This window comes from Pleurodeles waltl, chromosome 7 (genome assembly GCF_031143425.1).
Source record: "Pleurodeles waltl isolate 20211129_DDA chromosome 7, aPleWal1.hap1.20221129, whole genome shotgun sequence".
Lineage (NCBI taxonomy): Eukaryota > Metazoa > Chordata > Amphibia > Caudata > Salamandridae > Pleurodeles > Pleurodeles waltl.
This window is the reverse complement of record NC_090446.1, coordinates 437,372,989-437,392,099: the sequence shown is the minus strand read 5'-3', so window position 1 is coordinate 437,392,099 and position 19,111 is coordinate 437,372,989. Positions and strand designations below refer to the sequence as shown.

Here is a 19,111-nt window from a genome sequence, read left to right as displayed (position 1 = left end):
CTGAAGTTTCACCGGCCATAGGGCCTGCCATGGGATCGACTGAAACAAGGTGGTCCATTGTCTTTTGGGAGTTATAGTCCAGCCTGCCTTCAAGTTTCAGGCTGTTATCTGACTCCCTCAGACCCCAGTAACTTCCCAAAGGACACAGCATGCAAACTGCATCCGACATCCACATCCCAGCCCCAGCTGAGATTCTGCATCCATTTGTCAGCATCGTCGTGCCAGTGGTAAAAACACCACTAGCGCAAGCCCCATTCAGCACCACGGAGAGCCAGGACAACTCTGCACACTGACCCCATGGACCTGGTAGGAGCGTACTGACTGTTGTAGCCTAGTCCCAGGGCCCGCACCACCTTACCCCTGTAAGGATTCCCCGCAGCTCGACGTCCAAGTGGTCGAATTCCACCATTGGCATCCCTCCCATTGATTTAAATTCGAGTCCCGTGCAGCTCCACGGATAGTCAGGACAACCCTGCACCTGGGCTCCACGGGCCAGGTAAAACTGCTCTGACTGTCGTGATGTGGTCCCAGGGACAGCCCTAGCTTAATCCCCAAAAGGTTCCATGCTACTCACTTTCCGAGTGCATTTTTGCAATTTATGACATTTTCCACATTGACTTCAATGCACGTTTAAATGCCATTTCTGCACTGATTTTTCTATTCCTCCTAAAATCGATATCTCTGGTACTCCTGAACCTATACTGTTTGTTTTGGTGCCTAAAATTATGTTTTAAAAAAGCTCTATTTTTATAAATTAGTGTCAAATTTCTTTTGAGTTGTGACAGTTACTTATCGTCCATGTTTGTGCTGTGAAATGTGTAACATGTTCCTTCAAGTAAAGCCAGACTGCTCTTTCTACACTACCAGGATTGAGCTGAGGGTTTACTAGTGTGAATCAAAGGAGTTAATGTGATACTATTAGATGGTGAGGACTAGCCCCCACACCACATAATACTCCACTTTCCTACATTGGTGTTCTAGTGGTGGGATCACAGTACCACTTGGTCATAAGTGTATTTTGCACGAGAAATCCACGAAATTTTCTTTAGCATCAATAAGTATTTTTGCAATTAGTTTTCGATTTTTCCAATTGGCTTGTTGGGTTCTGGATAGACCCCATTCAATTAGGTATCAAGTGAGTTAGGACATTTTTTTAAAATTTCTAGTAATGAGATCCCAACTCTTAGGTTAAAAAGCACAATAGATGCTGACAAGAGTTTTGACTTGTCCATCCTGCCAGCCCTCAGGATCAGTGCCCTGAGACCTCTGTGCAAGGCTAGAGGTATTGGCTGTGGAGCTACAGCCAAAAAGGAGGACCTAAAAAGGCCCTTAGCCTCTATGAAGAAGACAGGGTAGAGAAAGAGGCAGCTTCCTCAACAAGAGAACCTATAGAGGTGGAGGAAGATGCTCTTGCCCCTGAAAATGAAGGGGAAGGAGATGAGGACCATGATTCCCAACCCTTCCCCAGACCACCTGCACCAGTGAGAAGTGACAGGAGTCACTCTAGCACCTCTAGTAAGAGGGTAGGAGTCCTTGAGGAAGAGTTGGACCTAATCTCCTTGGAGGGGAGGAAACTCAAACTTGAGGAAAGGTGACTAGCACTAGAAGAGATGAGGGCTAGGTTGGGCCTTAGGCCCACAGATGGTGGCAGCAATGTCAACAGGGAAAAGGAGGAATCCTTTGACCCAAACATCCCTAAAGGAATTGTCCTTAGGTTTAGTAATGGAGATGGCATTGATAAATGGTTTGCAGTCTTAGAGAGGGCTTGCAGAATGGGGAAGTTACCATCTCATTACGGGGGCTTCTACTTTGGGAATTATTCCCAGTTAAGGGCAGAGATAGACTTCTGACCCTTCCTGAGAAACTGGCTGAGCCCTACAAGCAATTGAATGATACACTCATAGAAGGGTTTGGATTCACCACAGAAGAGTACAGGTTGAAGTTCAGGGACACCCAGAAAGGTCAGAACCAGACCTGGTTGGACTTTGTGGATTGTTCTGTCAAAACACTAAAGGGCTGGATTAAAGGCAATAAGGTAGACACTTATGATGGGTTCTACAATCTAATTACGAAAGAGCACATACTGACTCATTGTACCAGAGAGAAATTGTGTCAGCAGTTGATGGATTCTGAGTTGTGTTCTCCCCGAGAACTGGGGAAGATATCTGACAAATTGGTTGGATCCAGGGTGCCTGAAAAGACCCAGAGTGGAGGTAACCAGAAGAAGGGTTCTCAGCCTTTCCACGAGAGGAAAGAGGTGAGCAAAGAGCAAGATAAAACTAAGAGTTCTCTGAAGGGCCACAAAAGACTTCTCAGGAGGTTGGGCCCTGAGACGTCTCACAATCCAAAGGGAGAGGAGGTATCAGTTTAAAAACTGGGACCCAAAGATGGCTTTTGGGTTGTGCCATGTCTGTCATCAGGGAGGTCATAGAAAGGTAGATGCAGCAAGCTCCAGAAAGTCCCCAATTGGTGGACTATACCAAGGGTTGGCTATCATAAGGGTGGAAATTGGAAGTGTGCTCTGGAGGGGCCAAAAGTTATACTAAAGCTACCTTAGTATCCGTGGTTGAGGTGGATAGTGAGACCCTGGCTGTCTTACCTCCAAGCATGAAGATGTATAGACAGTGGCCGAAGATCAGTGGGACTGAAGTAGAGGCTCTAAGGGATACAGGTGCCAGTGTCACTATGGTGGCTGTAAACTGTTTCCCCAGACCACATGTTGCCTGGTGTCAGTCACTAGCTTACCAGTGCTGACAATGAGACTAAGCTACATCCCATGACTTTGGTATGCTTAGAATGGGGAAGGGTTACTGGCCCAAAGAAGGTAGTTGTGTTCCTGCCATCCCAGTGGAGTGCCTGTTGGGAAATTATCTGGAGACTTCTTCTTGAGCAGAAGTTGAAAGGAAGGCACATGCAGAAATGCTTGGATTTCCTGAGTGGGTGTGTCTCCACAAGAGCACAGATAGCATGTCGGGGAAAGGAGGGGGGCTAGGATCCTGAAAGAGTGGACCAAGATATCTCCAACAAAGAAAGGCAAGAAGTCTGCTAAGGCAGTTTCAAAGAGGTCACAGGACCAGGGGGTGATTTCCCCAGAGGAAGGTGCCCTCGTGCCTGAGGAGGGAACTTCAGCTGAGGAATCCTGGCCTGACCTGTCAGAGCTTCTCAGTGCAGGGGGATGCTCCAGAGAAGACCTGTGACAATGGTAAAGAGAGTGCCCTACTCTAGAAGACCTCAGGCAACAAGCTGCCAGGCAGGAGAAGGGTGATATCAGTGTTACCCAAAGGGTCTACTGGGAGGATGGGTTGCTGTACACGGAGGCCAAGGACCCCAAACCAGGTGTAGGAGGATGGCCTGGCTTATAGTGGGTACCTTGTGGTACTTATACCCTGTGCTAGGACCAGTTATCCCTTATTAGTAGAATAGAGGAGTTTCTAGCAGTTTAGGCTGATAGAAGGTAGCTATGGCAAAGCAGCTTAGGCTGAACTAGGAGACATGCAAAGCTTCTACTATACCACTTATATCATATAGCACAATATCATAAGAAAACACAATACTCAAAAGTACTAAACATAAAGGTACTTTATTTTAGTGACAATATGCCAAAAGTATCTCAGAGGATACCCTCACTTAGGAGGTAAGTAATATACACAAATTATATGTACACAAACCCAAAACAGGTAAGTAACAGTAAGAAAAGTAGTGCAAACAATGTAGAATCACAATAGGATGCAATAGGTAGGCATAGGCCTAGGGGCAACACAAACCATACTCCAAAAGTGGAATGCGAATCATGAATGGACCCCAGGCCTATGGGAAGTTGTAGAGAAAACACTAAGGGTGTCCAAAATACCCCACCCCAAGACCCTGAAAAGTAGGAGTAAAGTTACCCTACTACCCCAGAAAGACACAATAGTCGTGATAGGGGATTCTGCAAGAACCACAAGCACCAGCAAAACACTGAAGACGGATTCCTGGACCTGAGGACCTGTAAAGGAAGGGGACCAAGTCCAAGAGTCACGAAAGTGTCCAGGGGGGGCAGGAGTCCAGAAAACCCAGGATGAAGGTGCAAAAGGGCTGCCTCCGGGTGGAAGAAGCCGAAGATTCTGCAACAACGAAAAGGGCTAGGAACTTCTCCTTTAGATGGAAGATGTCCCACGGCATGCTGGATGTTGCAGAAGTGTTTCCAGGCAGAAATACCGCAACAAGCCTTGCTAGCTGCAAGAGTGGCTGTTGAGAATTTTGGGTTCTTCTGGGGACCAGGAAGGACCAGGATGTCGCCCCTTGGAGGAGGAGACAGAGGGGGCGCTCAGCAACTCAGAGAGCCCACCAGAAGCAGGCAGCACCCGCAGAAGTACCGGAGCAGGCACTTGGAAGATCTGAGGACAGCGGTCGACTCAGAGTTACAAAGGAGGGTCCCATGACGTCGGAGTCCAACTCAGCGAGTTGGGCAATGCAGGACGGAGTGCTGGGGACCCAGGCTAGGCTCTGCACAAAGGAATCCTTGGAGAAGTGCACAGAAGCTGGAGCAGCTGCAAATCACGCAGTACACAGGTTTGCTGTCTGGCATGGAGAGGCAAGGACTTACCTTCACCAACTTTGAACAGAAGGGCCACTGGACTGTGGGAGACACTTGGACCCAGCTCCTGTGTTCCAGGGACCATGCTCGTCAGGATGAGAGGGGACCCAGAGGACCGGTGATGCAGACGTTTGGTGCCTGCGTTAGCAGGGGGAAGATTCCGTCGACCCACAGGAGATTTCTTCTTGGCTTCCAGTGCAGGGTGAAGGCAGACAGCCCTCAGAGCATGCACCACCAGGAAACAGTCAAGAAAGTTGGCAGGATGAGGCGCTACAATGTTGCTGGTAGTTGTCTTGCTACTTTGTTGCGGTTTTGCAGGCGTCCTGGAGCAGTCAGCGGTCGATCCTTGGCAGAAGTCTAAGAGGGAAGTGCAGAGGAACTCTGGTGAGCTCTTGCATTCGTTATCTGAGGAATAGCCCAGAGGAGAGACCCCAAATAGCCAGAAAAGGAGGTTTGGCTACTAGGAAAGGAGGCTTGGCTACTGAAAGAGGTAAGCACCTATCAGGAGGGGTCTCTGACGTCACCTGCTGGCACTGGCCACTCAGAGCAGTCCATTGTGCCCCAACACCTTTTCATCCAAGATGGAAGAGGTCTGGGACACACTGGAGGAGCTCTGGGTACCTCCCCTGGGAGGTACTGGTCAGGGGAGTGGTCACTCCCCTTTACTTTGTCCAGTTTCGCACCTGAACAGGGCTGGGGGATCCCTGAACCAGTGTAGACTGGCTTATGCAGAGATGGGCACCATCTGTACCCATCAAAGCATTTCCAGAGGCTGGGGGAGGCTACTCCTCCCCAGCCCTTCACACCTATTTCCAAAGGGAGAGGGTGTAACACTCTCTCTCAGAGGAAATCCTTTGTTCTGCCTTTCTGGGACTGGGCTACCCAGACCCCAGTAGGGCAGAATCCTGTCTGAGGGGTTGGCAGCAGCTGCAGTGGAAACCCCGGAAAGGCAGTTTGGCAGTACCCGGGTTCTGTGCTAGAGACCCGGGGGATCATGGAATTGTCCCCCCAATACCAGAATGGTATTGGGGTGACAATTCCATGATCTTAGACATGTTACATGGCCATGTTCGGAGTTACCATTGTGACGCTACACATAGGTAGTGACCTATGTGTAGCGCACTCGTGTAATGGCGTCCCCGCACTCACAAAGTCCGGGGAATTTGCCCTGAACAATGTGGCGGCACCATGGCTAGTGCCAGGGTGCCCACACACTAAGTAACTTGGCACCTAACCTTCACTAAGTGAGGGTTAGACATATAGGTGACTTATAAGTTACTTATGTGCAGTGAAAAATGGCTGTGAAATTACGTGGACGTTATTTCACTCAGGCTGCAGTGGCAGGCCTGTGTAAGAATTGTCTGAGCTCCCTATGGTGGCAAAAGAAATGCTGCAGCCCATAGGGATCTCCTGGAACCCCTATATCCTGGGTACCTAGGTAACATATGCAAGGGAATTATAAGGGTGTTCCAGTGTGCCGATGAGAATTGGTAAAATTAGTCACTAGCCTGTAGTGACAATTTTGAAAGCAGAGAGAGCATAAACACTGAGGTTCTGGTTAGCAGAGCCTCAGTGATACAGTTAGGTACCACACAGGGAACACATACAGGCCACAAACCTATGAGCACTGGGGTCCTGGCTAGCAGGATCCCAGTGACACATATCAAACACACTGACAACATAGGGTTTTCACTATGAGCACTGGGCCCTGGCTAGCAGGATCCCAGTGAGACAGTGAAAACACCCTGACATATACTCACAAACAGGCCAAAAGTGGGGGTAACAGGACTAAAAAGAGGCTACCTTCCTACACCAGGGTCATCCAGGAGAGTGGTGCTCCCCCAGAAGTACAGAGAGTTTATTCTCACATTGACCCATGTCATCCCCTTAGCTGGACATCTGGGACACTCCAAAACCTGGGACAGGCTGGTTGCCCATTGTTACTGGTCCCAGATGTCTGAGAAAGTGAAGGGGTTTTGTCGCTCTTGTGTGATCTGCCAGGCCAGTGGCAAGACAGGCAAATAACTAAAGACTCCTTTAATTCCACTACCTGTGGTTGGGACACCTTTTGGGGATTGACATTGTTAACCCCATGGACCCTCAAGCTGCATCTGGAAATCGTTTTATTTTAGTGGTAGTGGACCGTGCCACTAGATATCCAGAGGCAATCCCTCTTAGGACTGCAACTGCCCAAGCGGTAGCAAAGGCCTTAATTAATATCTTCACCAGGGTTGGGTTTCCTAAAGAGGTAGTCCGATAGACGTACTAATTTTATGTCTGCCTATCTGAAAGCAATTTGGGATGAATGTGGGGTGAGTTACAAGTTTACTACCCCCTGTCAACCTCAGGCAAATGGGTTGGTTGAAAGAGTTCAACAAAACCCTCAAAGGCATAATAATGGTCCTATCTGAAAAAGTCAGAGGGAGGTGGGATGTCCTTTTACCTTGCATGTAGTTTGTATACAGTGAGGTACCACAACATTGGGTTGGGTTCACCCCTTTTGATTTTGTGTTTGGTCATCATGTAACGGGTCCAATGAGTCTTGTAAGGGAAGGATGGGAGATGCCTCTCAAAGAGCCTAAATAGGACATTGTTGATTATGTGCTAGCCCTGCGTTGACGCATTGCAGAGAACATGAAGAAGGCAAATAAAAACCTTGTTGCCAGCCAGGAGCTTATCAAGCACTTGCATGACCAGAGGTCAGCAATGGTAGAGTACCAACCAAGTTAGCTGCTGTGGGTGTTGGAGCCTGTGGTTCCCAGGGCCCTCCAGGACAAATGGAATGGGCCCAATCCAATTTTGGAAAAGGAAGGGGGATGTCACCTACCTGGTAGACTTGGGCACCCCCAGATACCCTCCTAGGGTCCTATATGTAAATTGCCTAAAATCCCAACAGGACTGACATGACCATGTTGATGGTCACTGATTAAGGACAGGAGATGGAGAGTGAACCCCTCCCTGCCTTTTATCACTCAATTCCTAAGATGGGTTAGTTGAAGGTGTAGTCTTTCCTGACACCCTCACTGTGCCCAACTGTGGACTGCAGACCATTCCTAAGCCAGTTTGCTGAGCTATGTTCTTTAAATCCTGGACTAACAGCATGATGTACCTATGATGTGGACACCGGTGACACCCTCCCTGTCAAAAATACAAAGTACAGCCAGTCAGACCAAGTTAAAGCTTGCATGAAGACTGAGTTCTGGAAGACGTTTTGAGCTCATGGTCATTGAACCTTCTGACAGCCCCTGGGCTAGTCCAGTGGTGCTGGTCCCCAAACCTCACTCAAAATGTGGAAAACCTGAGATGAGGTTATGCGTGGATTACATAGGCCTCAATGTTGTTACAAAAACTGATGCTAATCCTATCCCTAGGGCAGATGAGCTGATTGACAAGTTGGTTGCAGCCAAATTCCTAAGTATCTTTGACTTAACCTCAGGGTACTGACAAATTGGTCTCACCAATGGAGCCAAAGAGAGGTCTGCATTTTCCACCCCAGAGGTCCTCTACCAGTTTACTGTGATGACCTTTGAATAAAAAAAAAATGCACCTGCCACCTTCCAAAGGTTGGTGAATTGAGTTCTCTCAGGCCTGGGAGACTTTAGTGCAGCATACTTAGGACATTGCCGTCTTTAGTTCCACGTGGGAGGATATCCTGGTCCACCTGGTTATAGGCCCTGCATTAGGCGGGCCCGACTATCAATGCCAGTAAGTGCCAGATCGGGTAGAGTTTTGTTGTGTACCTGGGCCACCTTGTAGGTGGAGGCCAAGTATAACCTCTCCAACGTAAGATCCAGACCATTCTGGACGGGGAGTGTCCCAAAACCCAGACTCGGTCAGGGCCTTCCTTGGCTTGACCTGGTAGTATAGACAGTTTATGAAGAATTATGGGACCATTGTGGCTTCCTTAATTGAAGGTACCTCAAAGAAACAGCTGAAAAAAGTCATTTGGACTGCATGATGTCAGAAGGCCTTTGACACCCTGAAAGAGGATATGTACTCAGCAGCTGTACTCAAAGCACCTGACTATACGAAGAAGTTAATTGTTTAGACAATGCTTCTGAACATGGGATTGGAGCAATGTTAGCACAAACAAATGATGAGGGCCATGATCAACCAGTTGCCTACATCAGCAGGCGACTCCTCTAGAGAGAGCAGCGTTGGAATTCCATTGAGAGGGAAGCCTTTGCTGTGGTTTGGCCCTGGAAGAAGCGGAGACCATATTTGTTTGAGACTCACTTCAAGGTTCAAACCAACCACAGGCCTCTCAGATGGCTGATGCAGATGAGAGGGGAAAACCCCAAACTGATGAGGTGGTCAATTTCCCTACAGGGTATGGACTTTACAGTGAAACCCAGACAAGGGACTGACCATGCTAATGCAGATGGCCTTTGGTGTAGGTTAGTTGCTCAACCCCTTTTGTCTGGGGGGGGTAGGGGTAATGTAGAAAGTGCCCCCTTGTGCATGGTCATCCCCCACTTTTTACCCCAATGCTGATGGGTATGGTTCTGTTAGTGCTCTGAAAGTCTGCTAAACAGGCCCTAGTGCCTGCGCTCTGTCACTAAATTGTTATGTTGACTTGGCAATTACCTGATTGGCAAGACTTTACCCACCCTGTAAGGCCCTAGTAGATGGTACTTACCCAGGGCATAGGTGGTAAAGGGGTCCCCAGGGCTGCAGCACTAGTTTGTGTGTTACAGTGCAGACATGTTAGCATGAGCGTCCGTGTCTTTATAGCGTCTTTTCCATTAAGGTGCACTTTAGGTGCAGGCCGGTCCATAGGGTAACATGGGACTTAAGCCCTAGTTTACCAAGGCTGCTAGCTCCGTGACGGTACTGCCTAGTTATGTCGGGTTTGGTATCAAACAACATGCCTCCTCTCCCACAAAATTATTCTAATGTCGAGGAACAGCTGGCATGCACCCAGTTGGCACACTAGTGCTGGGCCACCTGTTTGCCACCTTTCTTTGTGCTCTGACTGAGCAGCCTGCACTTCTTCCTGCGCTTGCTGCCACCAAGACAGGTTTCTGACCTCCTGCTGGGCGCTCCCAAGAGTCAGAACAAAGGGCTGAGGCAGGAAGGAGGTCACACCTCCCTCCCCTCAGCTCGATAGTGAATAGAACCATCAGGGAGGTGAGCTTCAAAGGCTTCACCGCCCCTGCTAGCCATCAGCGATGTCGTCCAGCGAGGAAGCAGCCCTCCCCTGACTCCAAGGCACATTTGCTCATGGTCAGGCAGCAGATTTGCAGGACTGTGCACACCCCCAGCAGACTGACCACACCTCTAGGGTGAGCAGCCCAGGATTTCTGCCATCTTAGGAGTGGCAGAATAGAGGGTTCTGGGTAGCTAAAGGTGACCTGTCCCAACGGATGTAGTCACCTCAGGGGCAGATTAGCTGTAGGACCCAGCTGCCCATTAGCCACTAGCCTCCACACCCCTAACTCCCCTAAATCCAGAATGTAAAACACACTCCTGGAATCAGAACCTCAGATCTGACCGACCAACTTTGAAGAAGGACCCAAAGAAGCTCTGCATCACCGATTACTGGACTTTCCCCCCTGCTACAAAGCAAAAGAGGGAAGCTCTGTCCCTGAGGCAACAGACTAGGAACTGCTCGATCGACCTTCATCCTTGTTCAAAACGTGTCTTCCCCGACCAGAGGGGCACTTGTGGAAGCCTGAAGCACCTTCAGTCTCCCTTTAATTGGTGTCACCAGTCCCCTGCAAGGTGCAGGTAAAAACAGCTGCAGGATCCGAAGTTTCACCGGCCATCGGGCACGCCGCAAGATTGACAGAAGCCAGATGATCCAGTGTCTTCTGGGAGTTGAAGTCTAGACTGCCTCCAAGTTTCAGGCCACTATCTCAGGCTCTCGGACCACAGTAGCTTCTTAAAGGATTTCTGCCCCCTTACTGCTGCCAAGGCTTGTTGTTTGCCAGTTTGGTACCTAACCCCTTTACTCAACACTGCAGGTGCAGGGCACAGCATGCAACCTGCATCCAACATCTGCAGCCCAGCCCCAGCTGAGATTCTGCACCTGTTTGTCAGCATCGTTGTGCCAGCGGTCAAAACAGCATCAGCGTGAGCCCCGTTGAGCACCACAGACGGCCAGGACAACTCTGCATCCGGATCCCATAGACCTGGTACGAGCAAACTGACTGTTGTGACCTGGTCCCAGGGCTCGCACCACCTTACCCCTGTAAGGATTCCCCGCAGCTCGACCTCCAAGTAATTAAATTCCACCAGTTGCATCCCTGCTGTTGACTTCAACATGAGCCCTGTTCAGCACCCCAAACAGCCACAACAACTCTGCACTCAGGCATCACAGGCAAGGTACAACTCCTCTGACTGTTGTGATCTGGTCCCAGGGACTGCAGTAGCTTAACACCCAAGGGATTCAACTTAAGTCACTTTCTCATTCCATATTTGCAACATATGACATTTTGCCATTAACTTCAGTGCAACGTTTAAATGCCATTTCTGCAGTGATTGTTTATTACTTCCAAAATCAGTATCTCTGGTGCTCACGAACCTATACTGTTTGTTTTGGTAGCTAAAATTATATAAAAATAGGCTCTATTTTTATAAATTTGTGTCAGATTTCTTTCGAGTCATGTTAATTACTTATCCTCCATGTTGGTGTTGTGAAATGCATAACACATGTTCCTCTAAGAAAAGCCTAACTGCTCTTGCCACACTACCAGGATTGAGCTGAGGGTTTACTAGTGTGAATCCAAGGACCGTCTCTTAGGTATTGTGATACTATAACATGGTGAGGAGTAACTCCCACACCACATAATACTCCACTTTTCTACACTAGTGCTTTGTCAATGCACATGTCTGTTTTTAACACTGTTTAGCAGAGTCTTCTAAGTGTATCTATGCACCACCTTCATGGAATAATGGAATTAGCTTCTGAAGTTGGCTTCAACTTTCTACTGTTACGTTGCAAAAACCAGATTGAACAAAGAACACTAAATCACTGACCTTCCTAAGGCATTGAGGCATGCTGTTTGATACAGTAACTCCGTAAAGATTAAGTTGCATATGTAAATCAGTATAGCCCAAGGATTCCTTTTCTGATTTTTGGGACAGGAATTGGTAGGCCGTTTGTATTTAGCAGCCAGTGTACCAATATTTAAGTTGGGGAGGGCCTGTTGAAAACAGAGCACTGTAAACCCCATGGGAACATATCCTTCTGCACCTTGTGGGATACCTAATACTCACAGATTGTTCCTGTGCATACGATTTCTCAAATCTTATACTTTGCAGGCCAAGTGTTTAGCTTTTTGACCCTGTTCTGCCATTTGTTGTTAAACAGATTGCAGTTCATACTCCAGATTGGAAAAGCACTGTTCGACTTATGTCATCCGGCCACCTAGGGGTTTGTTTTGATATTTTTTGGATAACGATTTGAGTCAGGCCATCAGTTCTGCAGGTGAAGGAATCTCCCAGCTCACCTTGTTTAGGCAAACCTCAACATTACAAACTAGGAACCTCCCTTCTCTCACTCTGAAGTCACATAGAGCTCAAAGAGACCCTCTTAGTGAACATCGGCAGGTAACTTACTAGCAGGATAAATAAAGCAGACAGCTTACAGATTAAGCATATACTGTTAACATAAACATGGGCAGTGTGAAAAGAAGAAAGCTAGGCACTGGTAATTCAAACACAAGGAACATTAAATGAGCTATTTTGCATGTAGACTGGTTGAAAATTATTGTTTCCTTGGACTTTCTTGTAGCTGGTAAAAATGGATGTGTTAACTAAAGCAAAGTTTTGTTGAAGTTAGCAACTGTTGTTTAAGTCAGAGGACAGAGAGTTTCAAGCTCTTGTTTCATTGGCAGCAGTGATCAACCCTGTGGGTCAGTGGAAATGAAAAGTTAATGATATTCAAAAAGGTTCCTAGGTTTGTTGGATCAGGAGATTTTCAGCACTTCCGAATGTTGGCTGCTTGCTCAGGCAGTCTTGGTTCTGAATTGATAGATGGATAAGAGAACAGTCATGCCCGGAGACAGACTGGTGTGAAATAGTAATTGTTGGGAATAGACAATGGGCCATATGTATGAAAGGTGTTTACCCATTCTGTCTCCATGGGAAGTTTTGTTCGTAAATATAGCCCCGGGGGAACAGGATTTTTGTCATGTTGTATTTCTGTGTTCAGGCTCATGAGGATGCAGAGAAGTTGCGGGACATTGTTCTGCCTATGGAAAAAGAAATCATGGAGCTGAAATTGAAGCTGAAGCGAGCAGAGGAACAGATCTACAACTTTAAAGATGCAAAGGTAAATATGATAGCTAATGAAAGGGAGAGTTTGAAGAGAGATATAGTAAAAGGACAGACTCTGGCTTTTGCTGTTTTTTTTATGTTTTTCTTGGAACATTCTTGTTCCCACAGATTGCTTTGGTGAGTTTGATCACATGCTCAGACTGTGTCTGTTGATTTCCTCAGGATCCCTGTGTGGCTGCTTCATCAAAGATTGCTAGGCCACAGGACCCAGAACCCCATGTGCCAGATGCCTTCCAGAAGAGAACCCCCCAGATCATTGACATTGAAGAAAGCTCAGAGCCAGTGAGTGAGGGCGACTCTTCCTCTGATGAGCCTGACCTCTCTGTGGGTGCTGAGGCTTTTGCTCGGAATTGTGATAATGTCTCCATTGGCTCTTTCACCATGAGCAGCACCCTACAACGCAAAAAGCTGAGCCCTGAGCAGGAGGAGACTGCCTCCCTGGTCTCCACGGGCACCCTCGTTCCAGAATGCATATACATCCCTCCAACGGGGTATCAGCTTGTGTCCGAGCAGGACTGGAACCATATGCAGCAAGAGGTATGAAAATACAGTGTCAGGATGGATGAGAGTGTAGCAGCAGGTGTTGTGAAGGTGCATTGCTGTGTGAGTGCAGGTGCAGTCACAAGTGGTAGTAAAGCATAAGCACTTCGAGGATGCACAAACTAAGTTCCTTTGGATTTAACACTTTCCTCACTTTTATGGTAGATGTGACAGGGGTGTGAAATTTTATGAAATATCTACTTGTCCATGGGACAGGTTGCTTCATAAATCTACTTGCCCAGTAAAAAATCCACTTGTCCCTTTGGTGCCACTTTGTGCGGCAGCAGTTTCATTATATAAGAGCTCTGATTATAGCCTCTCCGATGCCAGGGACCATAATATTGTATGGTCTGAGTACTAACAAGTCACTTATTTTGCTACCTTTCCGCAGATATACATACTGGGCTTGGAAGTAGGGGTAACTAATAGCTCCAGAGTCTGAATGCCCTTTTGAGTCTGTGTAAACCTACTAACTTGCATTTTATAGGGGGTTTCACCACCTCTTTTATAATTTTTCCCATACCGAGAAAGGTTGGAAATTTACTGCTGACAAGGACAGATGTAAAATTTCATCCAGGGTTGGGAAAAAATTGGTGGGAGAGAAAATTTACTTGTAAAAGCTCAACAGATTTTCTCAAGTCTAAATTTACCCATGCATATTTGCTTATGCTAAAATGCAGTTCACAAATGTTTTTAGGAGTACGATTTCCTGGCCTACTTCTGAAATTTCTTGTGAATTCATGGAAGAGCATATACCATAGGTGCACGTTTGTGTCCTTCTTTAAGATTTGGGCCCATAATTAGGTCTCGCGTTAACCAAGACCTTTTGTTGGTATTAAAATTCTGTCATTTTATCTATATACTTGCTTCACTGAGTGACAGCATTCTGCTCTTCCATAAAAAGCATATCAGCACAAAAAGTAGTTTTATTCAGTGCCAGGAACATTGTGGTAATTTGTGCTTTTTGAGAACAGAAAGGTATTTTTTATTTTTGTCAGCGTTTGTCATAATGATGAGAGGCCGACAGCTCCCACAACTATAAAGTTGCTCAAAAACCATGTCAAAACAAAATACGCATTGACAAAACCAAAAGACTGACCACCAGTGTCAGACCTTTTGGCTTTGCCAATGCTTGTTTATTTAAATGTTTTCTATAATCCTGGTGAAACTGGTTACCCTGATTTTCATTTAGGAATATTTTTGGGAAATACTAGCATGCTTCAACACATTTTACTACATGATGTTTCAAAGAAATGATACCTAAAATTTCACAGTAGTTTAGCAAAACATTTTATTCTTTGTGCATTTTTTGTGAACAATTTATTTTGAAAGCAAAGAATCATGAATCTTGCTTTTCAAAACTGAAAATATTTGCATCTAATTTGAGTGGATTATGAGAGCTTTAAACGTAGCCTCATATTGTTAAACTTAGCAAACTTGTGTATACATATTTATACTGGAAACACTGTCTTGTGTAGTCTGAGACTTATAACATTTCCTTAGAGCGCTCACCCTTATTATAAAGGTTTTGCATTAATGAACCATCAATGCAAGTTCGGACAGCACTAACATATGGACATAAATATTACTTTAACTGCAGACAATGCCCTTCCCTGATCCTTAATGTGGTACTGTAAATTGACAGCAAAAGGGTTTATGCTGGTGGGAGTTGGGCCTACCTGTCCTAAGGACAAAATAGACATGAAAACCTGTTGTCCTTAACCTCAAACAGTATGTCCTGGGTGTCGGGCTATAAGAATTCCACATCCCTGATCTGACATTGCTTCTTGCCATTTTATGCACTACTGGTATGCACTGAGGGGACTATGACATTCATCATCATCATCACACAAGCTTTATTCGGTCATATTTAACCATCAAAGCAGATAACAAATCACAACGAATAGAATAGCAATGTATACATAATAAATACAAAGATAAGAATTGGGTAAAAAAAAAAAAAGACAATAAACATACAAATAAAAGATAATTAAGAACCATATGTACATGTAATCCTTAACGTACTACCACAGGAAACTGCCTAACGCCTTAGTGATTAGGAGAACTATCTCTCGTCAGCGTCCTATTTGCAACTTGGGATATCACAAATAGTTTTTATAACCATCAGCCGCAAATTGGTCGCAGTAATCATAAGACTTGTATATAAAAATAGGTAGATAAATAGATTAAGAACAATGTTCAACTGAGGACAAATCATTTTGGCTTTTTAAAACCAGAGTACGTATATGCCATGCGGTCACAAGGAACTTGCTGACCGCACAGATTAAAAGAGTAGAAGTGTCTCTCATCAGCAACCTTAGTGCAACTTTACAATGTCTCCAGCCCATATTCCTTTAAGCTGGGTGAATACACTTCCGCTGAGCAATCCCATAAGCAGGACATAAGACCAATAAACTGATTTCAGATGTTGCTTCTGGGCCCTCCTTAGATTATGGGATTGTCTCCAAAAGTCCTCGAGTCCCAGAACGTGGAACCATCTCGAAACATGCTTGAGCCATGGAATGGAAAGTGTATTGGGTTTATCGAAGATGTCTTGTAGGGATTCCTTGTGTACAGCTAGTTCAGGGGTAGTCCAAATACGTACCCAAAAAAAGTACTATGGCATTCCTTCTGTGGCCTGTTCCTGTACCTGAGTCGATCACTATCATATCATCTGTCACTAACCACCTCTTACACATTGACCTCTTCTTTGCTTCAGATGAAGATAACGCAAGGGACATTGCACTTCACTAGTGAGCGCCTGAATAGAGTGACTCTGGAGAAGGAAGCACTTGAGGAAGCTCTGAGCAAGAGCACAGAAGATTGTGCAAGACAGGTATGCATGTTCGTGTTTATATGTCCTGCAAGAAAAGAGTGCATGCTGGAGGTGAGACTCTGGTATTGAATTTCAGACTCTACATGGAACTTTTGATGTCTGCTTTCTTTTACAATCCCTTTCTTACTACATTGAAACTTTTTGTAATTGACCACACAAACTGCATTATGATTCATTTTTTTTGGTATGCAAAGTGTTTCGGGTTTAAAAGCCCTGACCAGGTGACAGAAGTAAATCTCTGGAAAATCACGCCCTAGTGCTGATCTTTAGTACGAGAGCTATGGAGCCCTTAGATTGTATGCTACAGATGTATGTTCTTTGAATAAAAAAAAGACGGCATGGAGGTAGAGGGACTGGATGAGAGGTTAATGTCATAGCAAGGAGATTTATTTTTGAGAGACTTGTTGCCTGTCATGGGACTGGTTTAGCTGACTGGTCTTTCAGAGGTCACAACCTTTCAAGAAAACGCAATCTTAGTGTGAACCCTTTAACTTCTCTCATTAATGTGAACTCCTCCCTTTGTTAAATAAGTGAGAAAATCTGCACCACTGAACACAGTGAGAGAAAATATGCCAAAGCAGCAAACAAAGACAACAAATGGGCTTCAGTGTGTATCCTGTACCTGTCTAGAAATCCATTTATCTCACAGCCTCACCTCATTTCCATTTTTGTCCCCTATTAACTGTGCTGCAGTACTTTTTCTTTGTCAATGTTTAGATGTTTACCTAACATTAAAAGCTTTTTTTCTTATCGTGTTGGTTCTGCCGCTAGTTCATCTTAACCTTGCAGTGAGAGCTCCGCAGTAGGCATAGCTTTCTGTTTGATTCACTATGAACCTAGAGTTCTTTGTTGAAATGACAGGGACACCTGCTTGTACTCACTATAACCACCCTCTGTTGGAATATTCCCATACTTTTTCACCAAAAATAGATTTGTTTTGTGACAAGTATGGATGATTTCGAATAACTATTTCTTGAAATTTGCCTACTCACGTGGGTAACCGAGGAAGCCGGTAACACGTCACAATTCAAAAGTTGCTCCTAACACTTGGAACTACATAGACAGGCCCTCTTTCTACTAATGGGACTTCTCACCTCCCATTCCAGTGCTAGTATTAGTGTGGCCGTAGACCTGGGTGAAATTTCAGTAGACTTGTGCTTGCCACTTTGATGCCTGACATGATGTGTTACTGATGTGTTACTCTTCACTCAGGGTGCACACCAGTCTCTGAGATGCTTCTGCTCCAATTTAGGTTCAATCTCAGATGTTAGTGATATAGGGGATAAAAAAAGGACAAAATTGCACCCAAGAGGTGACTTGTGGATAAGGAATGTTGTAGACCTCACAACTTTCATCAGAGAAAGTAGGCCTATCAGGGCAAAAGAGCTCATGTTTGAGATGTGACTTTCTAAAGGTGTACCTGTAAGGAAGGAAGGAAGCAAACGTGCTGCATCAGGAAAATAAATGTACAAAGGGATAGAGTGGACTGGAATTTCCCTCCTGGTACTGGAGATTGGAAGATGAGTTGGGTGACATGTCCATCTTATCATCGCTTAGGCAGAGATCTGACCAATATACTTCTGTTTCTAAAACCACCTGCGCCCCTAATAGTAGGACATAAAAGATGTGTTAATTGGGAAAGGAAGTTAGTTACCTGCATGGGTAATGGAACTGTAATGGAAGTAAATACATATTTACTTTTTCTTTGGAAATCATTATGTGAAATGTATGTTAGACTTCACTTTGATTTAGGACTGCTCTGTCAACTTTCATCAATGGCCAGGCTTCAGATTTATATTGTTCACCACCACTGTCAAACTGGTTTTCTTGTGTCGGCAGAGAGATGAAATCATCCTTTCATAAAATAAGCTGAGATTACTAAAGTGTATTCTTTGATGAGCCTCATTCAGGCAGAACACTGTGTCAAATGTACTTAGAAAATCTTTGCTGAGTACTGCATCGTTACCCACAAAGCTATTCTTTGTTTTTAAGTAGTTTAGTTTGTCCAAATGAAGCTCTTCAGTGACCTTTTCCTAGGTACCATAACTCAAATATGGCAGTTTGAGTTGTAAGTACCACAAACAGATTAGTTCTTTACAGACCGATCCTTTTCTATGTTCCTGCCTAGTGACTTACAAAAATACCAACTGTTCCAAAGATGTGGGTCTTTTTATATTACTCAAAAGAAGCTTATGTAAACTACTGACATTCTGACAACTTGTACAGCCTCTATGACGATAGGGCTTCATAAAGTTTGGCAGCTGAAGTTGAATTTCCTGCATCTAAAGTGGCTTCCCTATCGCAATATTAAAAACGGTAAAAATCATGTAAGAAGAAGAAATAATCTGCTGCAGAGCCCTTGACTTTTAGTAAGAGAAAAAAGAAGAAAGGAGAGATATTGCATTGCCAGTCCTTCGGTAAGGAAAGGCATGAAAGGGCACAATCTTCACAGACAGTCGGGAAAACGTCTTTTGCCTTCTAAGTTCTCTCTTCCTCGACTTACGTACTCCCCTATTACATACACTGCTCATTTGAAGATCATGTTGCAAGACTAAGTATTCATCCCGAATCACTAATTCACCTGTCATCAAGGAAGCAGGGGTAATTTGTATGTAAGAAACAGATTAGCTGCGCTTCTGCCACATCTCTGCCTGAAATCACAAGCATGGTCTTTAAGAGTATGGTCTTCTCTCTGTCCTCCAACTAGGTCCGGTAAATAATTTTTCTGGCCCAAACAGCAGAAGCGAAGTATGATACGTCCAGTTGAGAGAATATGCTGGCGCTATGAACGATCCTCATAGGTCATCTTCACTCTGCTTAAGATGTCAGCAGCAAATCTAATGATCCCCTCAACTCGGGGTCTGCAGTATTATTCA

General features: G+C 45.3%; 1 protein-coding gene across 2 annotated transcripts in view; it reads left to right on the top strand.

Moving 5' to 3' along the window:
- Positions 1-19,111, top strand: part of RABEP2 (rabaptin, RAB GTPase binding effector protein 2) — a 703,205-nt gene that overhangs the window by 169,539 nt on the left and 514,555 nt on the right. For both annotated transcript variants that reach the window (XM_069243969.1, XM_069243970.1), the window contains exons 4-6: positions 12,735-12,854; positions 13,022-13,396; positions 16,119-16,235. In XM_069243969.1, the coding sequence (XP_069100070.1) occupies positions 12,735-12,854; positions 13,022-13,396; positions 16,119-16,235 (612 nt within the window). The remainder of the gene's footprint in view (positions 1-12,734; positions 12,855-13,021; positions 13,397-16,118; positions 16,236-19,111) is intronic.